Source organism: Falco cherrug, chromosome 3 (assembly GCF_023634085.1).
Source record: "Falco cherrug isolate bFalChe1 chromosome 3, bFalChe1.pri, whole genome shotgun sequence".
NCBI lineage: Eukaryota > Metazoa > Chordata > Aves > Falconiformes > Falconidae > Falco > Falco cherrug.
This window is the reverse complement of record NC_073699.1, coordinates 52,509,249-52,522,659: the sequence shown is the minus strand read 5'-3', so window position 1 is coordinate 52,522,659 and position 13,411 is coordinate 52,509,249. Positions and strand designations below refer to the sequence as shown.

The 13,411-nt window shown below is 36.9% G+C and overlaps 1 protein-coding gene across 4 annotated transcripts in view; it reads right to left on the bottom strand.

Annotated features, from left to right (window-relative positions):
* Positions 1–13,411, bottom strand: part of NOL4 (nucleolar protein 4) — a 201,388-nt gene that overhangs the window by 30,511 nt on the left and 157,466 nt on the right. For all 4 annotated transcript variants that reach the window (XM_055705990.1, XM_055705992.1, XM_055705991.1 and 1 more), the window contains one exon: positions 7,472–7,585. In XM_055705990.1, coding sequence (XP_055561965.1) covers positions 7,472–7,585 — 114 coding nt within the window. The remainder of the gene's footprint in view (positions 1–7,471; positions 7,586–13,411) is intronic.

Genomic DNA, 13,411 nt, shown 5'->3' with positions numbered 1-13,411 from the left:
GCCCTTGATACAAGACAAGACAATATAAATAAAAGAATGAAGAGAGCATTTAAGAACCCTACAATTTGTTTCTTCCTTCCTCCTGGGAGCTGCAGTACGCATTAATAAAAAAAAAAAGAAAAGAACAAGAACATACATACAGGGACACAAATATATATCCTTCTTCCATCTTTCCTGCTGTTGAAGGGTAATGCAGGAAATAACTGTTCAGTGTCAAGATTTAGCAGCTGTGCATTAGTGGCCAGCTGAAACACAAATTCACTGTCCTCAAAATATGAAGGTTTAAAGGTCTCTTCCCCCTCACTGCTGAAAGCCAGATACAGTGATCCTGCAGTAGGATCCTGCAGAGTCCATGCCCTCATTGCAATTCAGATTTTTAATTAGTTTCTTCCAAAACAGTCTTTACAATTACCTATAATTTGTCCACCAGTAATTTCCTTCCTTCTTAATCAAGACACAAAATTTTCCTGGTCTGCAACAGCCAGAGTTTATTGTTAAAAAACTGTACTTGAAGAATCTTTCTTTAGGTCAATCCCCTTGTTACATGCAGAGAAATGCACCAGAAATTGTACGGAGGAAGTTCATTAACATTTCCTTACAAACCTCAATTTCTTTAAAAATTAACATTTAGGAATTAGATATAAATGGAAGGAAACACAGTAGCGGTGATTTCTAAGTGGCAGTACATGTGCACTTTTATTAATATTCAGATGTACTGCATTAGCACGGAACCTGTATCCAGTCTGCAACTGGCACTTGTATCAAGCTGCTCTATTCAGGTTGCTGCTATGACAACTATCCGGAGGCAAATGTCAGGTCAGCTCCCAGCATATGTGTCTAGGCCGTAATTGCTTTGTCAGAAACCTAATAGCCACCTACTCCTACTCCTCTAACACCTAAAAGCAATGTTGTTAAAAATACTAAATGTTGCAATATTCTTAATACCTTAGTCATATGCTATTAAAGCACTGAAAACTCTAAACTTGCTTTCCTTTTATCCCCCGAACAAGAATGGGGGTGAAGAATGTGTTTAAAGTGTCCATTTGCAAACTTACGTTCATTTATGTTTCAGTGTAAACCTGGGATCATTAAACTTTCTTTTCCTTGAGGGTTAGATATTATCGTTCACTCCACCATGATTATTGATATTTAATTTGCCTGGTTACGAATCATAGCATGGAAAATAGTTATAGCTGTCATCTTGATGAGAGGTTTCTTACAAAATGCATTCAGTGTTTATCATAAAGGACTGCTTCACAGCATCATAGTTCATGGTAGTCTATGCACAGTGCACAAACTTGCTCTTACCAACTCTGAAAGCTCAAATAATACAAGATTAATTTTTTAATTGAGTTTAGCTTTCATAATTAAACTAGTAACTTCCACAAGACTCAGAAATATAACATGCACATTATCATAATTTTATTTATCCTAATCTTACATCATATCTTTTAACCTTATGATTTTTTTTAAAAAAAGACAATCAATGCTTACATTGAGGGAGCTTTTTTGAGATGCCTAACAGAGTGAAATAATTGAAGCAGAGATAGAGATGAAGTAAGTAATACTCTTGCAACGAGAAAGTTGTCTTGCAGCCATTTCCAAAGATGATCTCATGTGAAGAGTTAAAGTAAGTCCATGTATAACTGGTTTGTTCACTGTAAATTATTTCCCATGTGCACATGCAGGCATACACATATCCTAATAGCTTCACTGTATTACCTCCCATTTGCCTCGTAGACGGTGATAAAGAATAGTTGAATTAAATAAAACTAAAGAAACCTAAAAAAAGTATTATTCTGATGTCTGTGCAGCAAAGGTATGAGGACACCACCTTTGTCGGCCTATAAAATTCTTTTGACTGTTGTTATTTTCACCTAGTCTCTGTAATGAAAAGAAATTTTACCCTTTAAATTCACATTTAAAAAAAATGGAGAAACCCTCTTTTTATCATGTGTATTCTATAAAACATTGACTGACAAGCAGTCAGCGAAAAGCCTACTAATTTTAAAACCACCAGCTCTGTCTGAGAAATGCCTTTGTTAGGACAGAAGATATGTAAGATAACTTTCATTTTCCTCTGAGCTTAAGCTCTCTTGGGGCTCAACTTTTACACTTGCTATGTGACTAGAAAAGAATCATACATTGCATGTCTACTTGGGGCGTAAGGATGAAAGAAGTGTACATAGCTCACTCCTTTGGCTGACCAAAAAATTCTGCACGCTACAGGAGCCCTTCCGTGACATTACTTACTGAAATGGAGGTCAAATTGCTAAAATAATATGGATGGAATCCAGGAAAGAATCCAGTCCACTGGCTTCGCAGTCATATGTGACCACTAGTCTCCTATCTACAAGTATAATAATAATTTCTCAAAGGTCCAGATTCCTAACTGGGAGACAAATCAACATGGTGTGAATGAAGCTACATTAATTTCATAAATGATGTGGCTGATTAGACACGACATCCATAAAAACGTTCATACACTTCCACAGACATAGTATTCTATGATTCAGTTATTTTCCTGCTTTCCCATATTCAGCCCCTTTCCTCACTCTCAGATGCTGACATTTTATCTTATCGCCAAAACCTTCTTATTTCAATTAGAAGAAAAAGTCTCATTCATAAATTTTGCAACGTGACAGCATACAAAAGAATCAATTCTAAACAATGAAACAAAAGGCAGCTGTTAAAAAACCACTTGTGTCCAAATAAAAATGAAGGCATTTTTTTCCTAGTATCATTCTTATTTGTTTGTCCAAAGGAAGACTTCACCTTCTCATCTCCCTTCAGGAAAGTAGAGGGGCAGGTCCTATCACATACTGATGTATACAAACTACTATTTCTGTTTAGAATTTTCATTGGTCTTTTTGATTTCTGACAGGACAGGAACAAGACTAATCCACCTCCACTTTACACAGAGTACCACAGGCCAACACCACTCCTGTTTTATGATAAGGTTTTATGAAAATTACACCACATTCAGAAGAAGCAGAGACTGACAGTGATTAAGCTCTTAAAACAAAACTTCCGTTTCTGTGATTGACACAAGTAGAGCCACAGAGCCAAGGCTTCTGCAGCAGCAGTGCACCAAACAGGCAACCCAACCTTTGTTCACTGCCCAGGACAGTAATGACAGGATGACTGTTTTCCAGATTTTTCTACTTATTTAACCATTCTTCTTTTGCCCAATCAAGACACAATTTGGTTTCTAAAGTGAAGGACACAACAAAATAAGTCATCCTGTTCACCACATGTAATGAATGCGTGTAAAAAGGGCTGTATTTTAGCTCGACTTAATTTGTTTCATGAGTCCCCTGTCAATAGCAGTCCAGAATATCCACTTCGGAGCAACTGCTTCACCCTGAATATTGCTAGAGATATATATAATAAGCTTCTTGAAGGATTATCCCAGGAAAGTATCCCAGGATATCACTCAGAAGCACAGGAAACCTTAGGGATTCAAATAATGCCTCTTCCGTCTCTGACTGAAGCAAGTCATATAAGGTTGATCCAATTATTGTTCCTAAGTTTTTTATCTGTGAAGAAAAAATTCCACAAAATTCAAGACTGGAGTCACCCTTTTTCAGTATCCAGACTCAGCAGAGATGGTTTGGAGAGCAACACAAAAGCTCTGCATTGCCTCTGTAGCCACTGCCTGATCTGGACTGGGAAAGATCAACCAAGTGTCATGATTATTTCACAGTTCGGCAGTAGTGTCAGTAAACCCATACCATTTCAATATATAAATCTATAAAATTTGTGCAAGGGAATAAATTATCTTTACTATCAGGCAGAATTAAAAAGTGGAAGTGACAGAACTCTTCAGTCAGGTAATAAGTATCAACCAAAACTTCTTGACGCTTAAGCTACTGGCTAACCAACAGAGCTTGATCTCAAGATAATGAGAATGTACTGAAGCTAAAGAGAGCACTTGAGTAACATCTAACATGGTCAGACAGCCAAAGCATTGTAGTCCAAGCTACCATGACCTACTAAACACATTTATATTTTTTACAGAGAAGTCTCAGAAACTGACAATGCTTTTATTGTAGCAGTTTCAAAAAACATGGGAAGTTACTAGCTTCCTGACAGGCAAGATCGCATTGATTTTCCCATTATTGCCATGAAAAACAAGAATTTTTGAAAATAAGTAATCGATGCCAATGACAGTAATTTTCATTCACTTGTTTTTAAAACTGAATTTTTGCAGGCCTTGGTTTTCAGCCTTGAGTTAGGAAATACAAAGATCACATGAGTGGAATTTAAGGCATATAGGTAAAAGGATGGTTTCTTCCTGCTTCAGACTTAACAATATCCCTAGATCAGGGCTACACAAACACTGCAGCTATCAGAAATACTTCTAGAGAATCATCCATAAGATGCAGTATTTGTGTATGCAGACACATACACACACACTTCAGAGAGGTTGCTTCTGAAGAGATAAGTTTCCATAGCTTTGACTTTAAAGCTGGCTCTTTTTGCTGAGCAATAATTGAGATGGTTTTCAATCTAAGCACTGCTAAAATTAACAACATAGGCAAAAACATGTTTAGTTTGGAAATTCATATTTTTTTTACCAAAGTACAGGCTTCCATTAGGGATGTACATGCAACATGCTCAGAACTTCCTGTTCAGGGACCTTGTTGTGCCAGGGAGAGGAGGAGAAGATGAAAGAGCATAAACAAGGCAAGAAAAGGCGTTCAGCAAGCTAGGAAGATGCTGAAGTTTCGTCTTAGTTTCAGGATTGGGCATAACACATTGTATTCTTATACATTCATGTTTTATGAGTAATATTCTGAAAAAGGTGGTGGTGGTGATGCAAATTACATCTCACTTTGAGGCAGATCACCCCTCTGGAGAATAAAAGGCAGACCTTCACTGTGCTGCATGCAAGAAAAAAGCAGCTTTAATGCAACACTTTCATTCAGCTCTGAGGAAAAGCACTGAATGAGTGCTCTTACCAGATCCTCTTAACAATCTACTTTCCAGGACTGTCTAATGCTTGTCCTCTATTAGGAGATCTCTTGATATAATTTATGAAGTGGTAATTTTCATTATCCAAATCTTATTTCCCCTTTCCTCCTCCCAAATTTCCACTGAAGGGTCCTCAAAGCCTGAGTCCACCCACTGGTATAATGGCCAATTTTGAAAAGCTATGTTTAAAAAGGAAAAGTAGAAACATGTTAACAAGAAAACAAGGCAACAAAGCTTCTTTTTTTCTCCCCCCCCCCCCCCCCTTTTTTTTTAGAGCTATGGAACAATCAAAACAACATGCTGAACTGAATGTTTTCAACCTTCTTACTCTGTTTAAGAAAAAATCCAATGAAAAATCTTTCTTTTTGGATATATGGAAGAAAAGTGAATGAAATTTAAAAGTAAAAGGAAAAAATAGGAAGCAGAGAAGGACAGAACTCTTTTACCCATAAGGCAGTCTCCCCGGATGTGAGGATACAGGTCCACTTCCCATGTCAGCATAAGAACTGGTCACAGTGGAGCGTGTTAAACACCCCACTCAGAAATAATCTGGAATAATTTTCTCTCAGTCTACTCTGTTAATGTGACTTACTTGGAATAAATAATTAAATTTCAGTGGAACTGGGACTAGAACCAAGGTCTTCTACTTCTCTAATGACTTAACTATTCTACCCTGCAGGGTAAATTTCTCACGGTAAGTTTTATGAAGCGACCTAACACACATTCCCATATTTTTTTCCAGCAAAAACTATTCAGCAAATCTATCCTGAACTCACAAATAGTTTTCCAAGCACCAAAGCTACATCAACCCAGCTAACTTACTGCTTACTGAATCAAATGACTGGTGTTATTTGCAACTGTCTTCACAGTGTTCCCAGAACTCACTGCCAAAAAGAGGATAGAGCTGAAGGAAGCAGAACACAGCACCTGTTCTTCAGAGGCAGCTTTGCTACTTTAACATCACGACTTTATTTAAGGTGATCAGTTTGCAGCCATTCCCCCTACCGACTTTTAATTCTGTAATGAAAAACAATACCTCTCCCTTCAATGATAATGGTTACTAAATCCTTCTGTAATAGTAATACCACAAATGAAAGGAAAAAGAAATCCTATTAATATGCTTTTAGAGTTCTCTCTACAGTTTTAAAATTGTTTTTGTTTCAACAGCTCTCTGGCTCCCTGGACAGTATTATGGGATTCTCATTTAAATCACTCGAAAACTCTGCCTCATGCTGGCTGGACCAAGGAATCGAATCACTAGTTTTGTGCAAGGAAAGTAACATTTTTGCACAAGTCTTTTCTACTTCTCCTTGAGGTAAGCACATCAACATTGTAGCTTTTTTTTTTTTTTAATTGTTACTAACAAATCAGAGAACAAACAATCTGAATGAGCACTACTTCTAAACTAAGCCACACTTAACATTACAATGCTTTGATATCCCATGTGATTTGTAAAGGCAAATGTACCACAGTAATGAAAATCCTAGCAAAAAATCTAACAGCAAAAAAGAAGTAGCAATATCCACTCTCAGATCCTAAACTATCAGTGTTCTAGGGATAGTAGTAACAAACCTTTACTCAGTTGTGGCACAACTGAAAAGAAGGCAATGGACTATGTACAAAAGGAAAACGTTCTTTGAAAAAAACATTCTTTTCCACGCAAAAAGTTCATCTGCCACGACAGACACATATTTTGGAACAACTGAGACATTACTGAGATTTGACTTTGTGATAATCATGAAGACAAATAAAGCATACTAGTCTTTGCAATAAGAACGTTAGACATTCACTACATCTGTGGAGCGACTAAATCATCAAAGCCTGGAATATGCTATCAGTTTTACTTCAAAAATTTGAAAGAAAACATGTAATTCTCAGCAAACTAAAAATAATGAAATCCTAACATGCGCTATAATAGGTGAATAAACACATTAGAAAAAATGAAATAACTACTGATATAAGCTTTAAAAACTCACTAGTAAGGTAACCAGCAGCATTTTGCTATCTATCACAGTAACTTCTCTGTCTCAGGCAAATAGGTATTTTCAGAAACTTACATTATTTCACTTTACATTTACAAATGCATACACATTTTGAAAGAGAATATCTGCACAGATAAACACAGTGACTCATGGATACGTGCACCATTTCTGTTATTTATGTAAATTACATATACTGTACGTTCTGTTCCTTTTAATTCTAGTATGCAGATTACATACTATGCCCTCAAAATCTACAAACATTAAAAAGCAAATATATAGCTTTCTCCAGTCGGACATTATAAATATACTAGCCATCCTCACACAGGTTATGTAAATATAGACAAAGACATGCTTGTGTATTCATTTAAAGAACTACAGTTTCTGTATTTTAATTACTCTTGCTAGCAAGAAACGTATAAGGGATTGCACCACCCTTCTGCATGGCATCCTATGTAAAAGAGTCCAGTGCATTTATAAATATGGATGTGGTAGACCCCCAAACAACACAGTACCTGCTGTCTATCCAACCGCATCCTTTTTGCAGCATTTCTGCTTTCACTCTCACAGGCAGAAGCCAGGATACTCTCTGCAACTGCTGAAGTAAGGTGTGAGGGAATAGGTCGTGACTATGAGAGAAAAAAGAAACAGAAATTATTTCTAGCATAATCCACGATACCCTTTTTCAAAGCACACAATACCATCACCTAGGCAGGAAAGTCCACTCATTGAAATGCAGTTTATACCAACAAAACAGGGAAATGGAACTTGTAAAGATGAAAAATGAAACTAGTTTGATGTTAAAGCTGCAGCCGATCCATAGATCCACGAGAAGCCCTTTCCCCCCACAGCTCTATTGTCCAGTGTGTTTAGTCTGGCTCATTAAGCTGTACTTTGAACAGACAGTGGCATATTCTCTGCATTCCAGCAGCACCCTGGCCGTCTGATTCTTGTTAAGAAAACTGAAAGGCTTTTTATTCTGTACAGCATGTGACAGAGATGAGTAGTGTTTTTTTATAGTCATAAAAAAACAAAACAAAAACCCTAAGTGATAGGGTTGAAACATCACTCAAAACATAACAGATTGTCAGAACATTTCAGAGCAGTCTCAATCTGTAGTATATGAATATTTGCATTCTTGCTACAACATGATTGATGTGATTAAAATGACTTTTTTAAAAAACACTGTTTTTCTTTTGATAATGCCAGCCTTCCAACATCGTAGATATTTTGTGGTTCAGCTAGGTACGGGTTTTTTTTCCAATTCAAAACATTTCATTACTGCCTTCATAGCATACTATGTTTTCGGTTAAAGGTGCAATGAATCCCTAAAAAACAAGGAATGCTAAAATCTTTTTAGGTCCATTGTTGGTTATGAACTCAAACATGATCTTTCTTGCCATTTCATTAAGAAGAACATTTAAACACCTTTTTTTGCTAATTACATGCAAAACAATCTTTCTGAATGATGCTTACAATAAAATCCATCTTTTTCATTAATATACAAAGATATATACAAAAATATCTGAACTACCAAGAAAATAAAGAAAATGGGGATAATAACACAGGTAATGTGTTACATACAAGCTCATTCCAGAGACCGCAATTTTTTGAATCAGGTTCTGAACTTCCATAAATTTTCAGAGCTTCATTGAACTCAAAATAACTATGTAAATGTATACCTACCGAGGAACTGGCCATGTGTGTTGGGTTTTTGGGGTGGTTTTTGTTTGCTGTTGATTATTTTGGTGGCGGGCTTTGTTCTTTTTTTAAGAGTTTTACCTTCTTACATCCAAAAGCATGAATATGAACCTGCTATGAAATGTCACTGAGTTTTAGAAGCAAGTTTTGAAGAACTCCCATTCAGTTCTTAGAACTGAACAGTTCTTAGAACAGATTCATTATATTGGCTCAACTGATTTTATGTTTTTCATAACATTCCAGAAACTGTGGAGCCCAACTGTTACTAATATTACATTTTTACCTTTAAAAATTAAAGTTGATTTATTGACTTTGGATCTGCTCTACAGAATGCCAGGTTTTAATCTGACACTGTACTTTTCCTAATGCATGGGACTACAGTTTGTCTGGGAGCAGAAGCTGAACTAGCCTTTAGAATTAGACAGGGATTTATGGTTCTCCCTCACTAGTGCAATAGGCTTATTTCTCCCCACGCATACAAGAACAAGCACTCTGGCATCAGCATGATAGCTGTGCAAGAAAGACAATCAGAGACTGCAATATGACAACAAAACATACTTGGATTGATTTGACAGAACAAACTATTGAACTTGTTTCCAGTTTTGAAAATAAATCAGTCTAAGAGATGAGGGATGCTGATGTTAAACCCTGGTGTCGCTACAGAAGTTAACATTAAAGCAGACAGCTTCCTCAGAGCTCCAGAGGAGGGAGTAAGTCTTTGCAGAGGGTTTTCACTGAGAAAGCATTATATTTATTATTCTGCCTCCCTAGAATGGTGATGTTACTCTGAACTCATTATTGCATCACTTAGCCACACTAGATCCCTCCTCACATTTGGTGGCCAAGTATCACTGTACATGCCACAGTTTTATGTATGTTCAAGGTACATTGACTATGTTGGCTTCATGGAAGTCTCAGTGTGGTCCCGTAGCAGTGGCCACACAATGATGTTCTTGAAAAGTGGTGAGTAAACACCTGGTTAATTCCTCCAGCTCAGATCTTTAATGATTAATTAGAATTAGATATATATCTCTCAATAGATTTTTGGAAGGTGGCATATGAGCCAAAAAAGTAATGTTCTGACCAAAAAGTAAAATGAACCCAAGTTCCTACAGCTTATTTGTTTATGGGAGACAACAGGTTTATTGAAGTATTTTTATAAAATAATAAATAAAGAATTACCATAAAGATCAAGCAGTCATGTGCTTCTCTCTGAAAAGGAGGGCAATGTGCTCACTGTTGAAATACTGAACTCAAAGTTAGTACCTCCAAAAAAAAAGAGGAAATCTCCAGGTAATGGAGTATCTGCCTCTTGAAATATCTTTTAGCCCATAATTTCTCTTACTCATCACTGCAGCTGGCTGTTGATATGTTCATGTCAAGAACTATCTAGAGTGAACCTTAGGGAGAACGTAATGAATGTACGGTTAAATCACCTGGGGAGAAAATTACTGTAACAAAGCACAGGTGAAAAATCATCTGATCAAGGTTTGGTCCTATCAGCTCAGGCTGTCTAGTCTTGCACTCACTGAGAAGATGAACACAGTCCTCTGTCACTAAAAGTAAAGCTGTTAAAGAAAAGATTTTCTGTTCCATGAGATGTCGTATCTGTGAAATGTCAAAAAGATCAATTTTGTAAAGCCTTGCCTAAGAGGAAAATTTGCTTTGAAATATCCACTTTTTTTCAAAATGTTTTTTAAATAAACTGAATTAATAGCCCCATCTTCTAATCTCAGAGGTCCCTTTTGGTTTAGCTTAACTTCCTCATCTTCTATACTTCTGATTATTCATGATATCTGTCATGTCTATCAGCTACAAAACCACTTCTGTAACAAGCTCAAGCATCCAGGTCCTTGCGGGGTTCTGAACATTTCTCAACTCCCTGTCTGAGGGTGAGACATAAAGGCTGTGGAAAACGTGGCAAAAGCAACTTCATTCGTTTCTGCAGAAGGGATCCTGCAGATCTCAGCCAAATCAGAGTTTTCTAGCTTCCCAGGCTCCTGGGAGCTGAGTGCTGGTTCCTGCATGTTTGGGACTACAGCAGGAAATGTGGGAGACAAGGAGTCCTTATTTCCGAGGGCTCCCTCCACAATCCCTGGATCCCCAGCCTGCCCATTGGACTAGCAGGAAGCCAGGTTTCATTTTACTGGAGTATGTCAAAACAGAAAATCTTTGACAAACTAACGTTTCTAAAAGGGGAAAAAATAAAGGCATTATCAAAAAATTCCTGGTCAACCTTTACTGGTAGAATGCACCTAGTGTTGTTTGATACATAATATTCACAGCCCCAGTCTGGAATTTCTTTCACTTCACAGTGACGTAAAGCAAGAAATAACTATACTGGAACTACTCATGTGTAAAGCAACAGAAAGGAAGCAAGCCTCTAAATATTAGTCTACCGAAACAAGCAATTCACATTGCAAAATTAGATGGCAGGATAACATTTTTGTCATTTTGAACAACTGACAGATAGAAGGGAGGCATGTGAAAATTTTACAATAACTTTCAGGTGAAGAGATGAATAAAACTTACAGGGAATCTGTTAAACAGCTTAATACAGACCTTCTGAAAAGACTGTATGCCTCTGTCCATCACACAGCAGCAGTATACAGAATTCTTTTGTATTTACTTGGAAATGCAATACTGCTTGTGACTGCACTAAAATAGCAGCCACATTTTGAACACACATATTTTTTTTGGTTTTGTACATCTCTTCAGTTGACACAACTAACATTCAGCCTCTAATATGATGTAGGTGAAGAGCATTTTGACAAAAGTAGTAAGGGAAACCTGTTAAATTTCATGTACATGTGGATGCGTCTGTTTTTAACATCTTTTGAAGCAACCAATACTCAGGAAGTGGTTGAAATTCCTTCAGTAGCCCAAGGGATATGACCAACCCCCTCTAGTCTATTCATACATTTGAAACTGCATTTCAAGATAATTTAAACTTGATTATTCTGACCATCACAGAGCCTGTAGATGACAACGACGACAAAGCAACAAGCACACATAACCACCATATTGGAAAGGAACTATTGCATGGTTTTAAGATAAATCATTTTTGTGCAAATTGACATGAAGACTTTATACACTCATCCCCTTATCGCTTTCTGAAATATGCACAAATTATTGACAGATATAGTTTTGCAGATTTCTTAATGAAAAATCAAATTAGTCAATACTTCTTTGTAGTCAAATAACTGTTGGTCTCCTTTAAAGAACATTAAAGCTAATGAAGATTCTTCCATGGCTTTGGTGGTCTTTAGATCTGGCTCTCAAAAAATAAAGTGCCTTTCTGGAGTTACAGAGTAGTCCTGTAAGGTTGCTGATTTTTTAGTAGTTGAAATCAGAAATCCTTGGCTCAAATTCTCTAGAAATGAGCTCTATTAGTATAATCTCTGATTCCTTAACATAAAAGAGACTGGCACTTTCAATGTGCTGTAAAATACCCATTTGCATTATGCCAACTGTATACAATATCACCAGGTCTTCTGTTTAAAGGGAGGTAGCTTTGCAGGATCTTCATGGGAAACAAAATACCCTTTTGGGCACATTCACACAGTTTCTGTGTTTCTATAAGGAATCTAAAAACCTGCTATATTCTCATTTCAAGTGTACTTTTTCGGTAAAAATCTACCAATTACTGATAGAATAGATTGTATTTCAGTCTAAACCACTAGGAGCAGAATATTCACCAAAAATAAGTCTGCAATCTGCTGTACATGCTGTCCTCCTGTGGTTAAAGATGTTGTCTACCTTGGCATTTTTTGTGAAATCCAGTATTTATATAAATAAAACACAAAGCTGTCATACAGAAGCTTGGTCTAGATACTCATATTACACCAGACTCAGTTATGGAAAAATAAAGCTATTATTTCAGATAATGGGCACACATGCACACCTGCTAAAATGCCAAAATTTATAACCTGGCATTTGTGCATAATACTACTCTCTAGTTTAGGCAAATTAATACTGAAAAGATCTTTCAGTATAAGGCAGTTGTGAGCGCATAAACATAAAAGTGACAATTTTGTTCACAGAGACCCTAAGATCACCTAAGTCCAACCATTAACCCAGCACTGCCAAGGTCACTCCTAAACCACATCCCTAAGCACCACATCTACAGGTCCTATAGATACCTCCAGGAATGGTAACCCAGCCACTTCCCTGGGCAGCCTGTTCCAATGCCTGACCACCCTTTCTGTGAGGAAATTTTTCCTAACATCCAATCTAAACCTCCCCTGGTGCAACTTGAGGCCATTTTCTCTTGTCCTATTGCTTGTTACTTGGGAGAAGATGTATGAACTCTAATACAAAAATGTGAATGAGAAAATATTTTAACTATTACTCAAACTTGGAAAAAAAAAAAGCTCTAAATTTTCCACAGTGATTGGGCATCTGAAGGTGAAGATGAATGCCTACGATACCTCACTGACAGTAACCGAGTATTTCCAGAGGTACCACTAAGCACTTCTTTGCATGTTGGTGCTCCTAACAACATGACACTCACTAGTGCTTTCCTTCATGTCAGTTTTTTCCTTAGGTCCCGTAAGGCTAGTTCATTTCCAAAATGAAATAGTGCAAATACGCCACAACTCATTCATAATAAACTTACTAAGTTCTAACACAATGTGTTAAAATCCCCAACATATTTATAACAGTATGCAATTGCTAAAGAGAGTATTTTCATAGAAAATATCCAAAACACTTTATAAGAGAGGGTACGCATTATCTTCAAATGAGATTTTTTA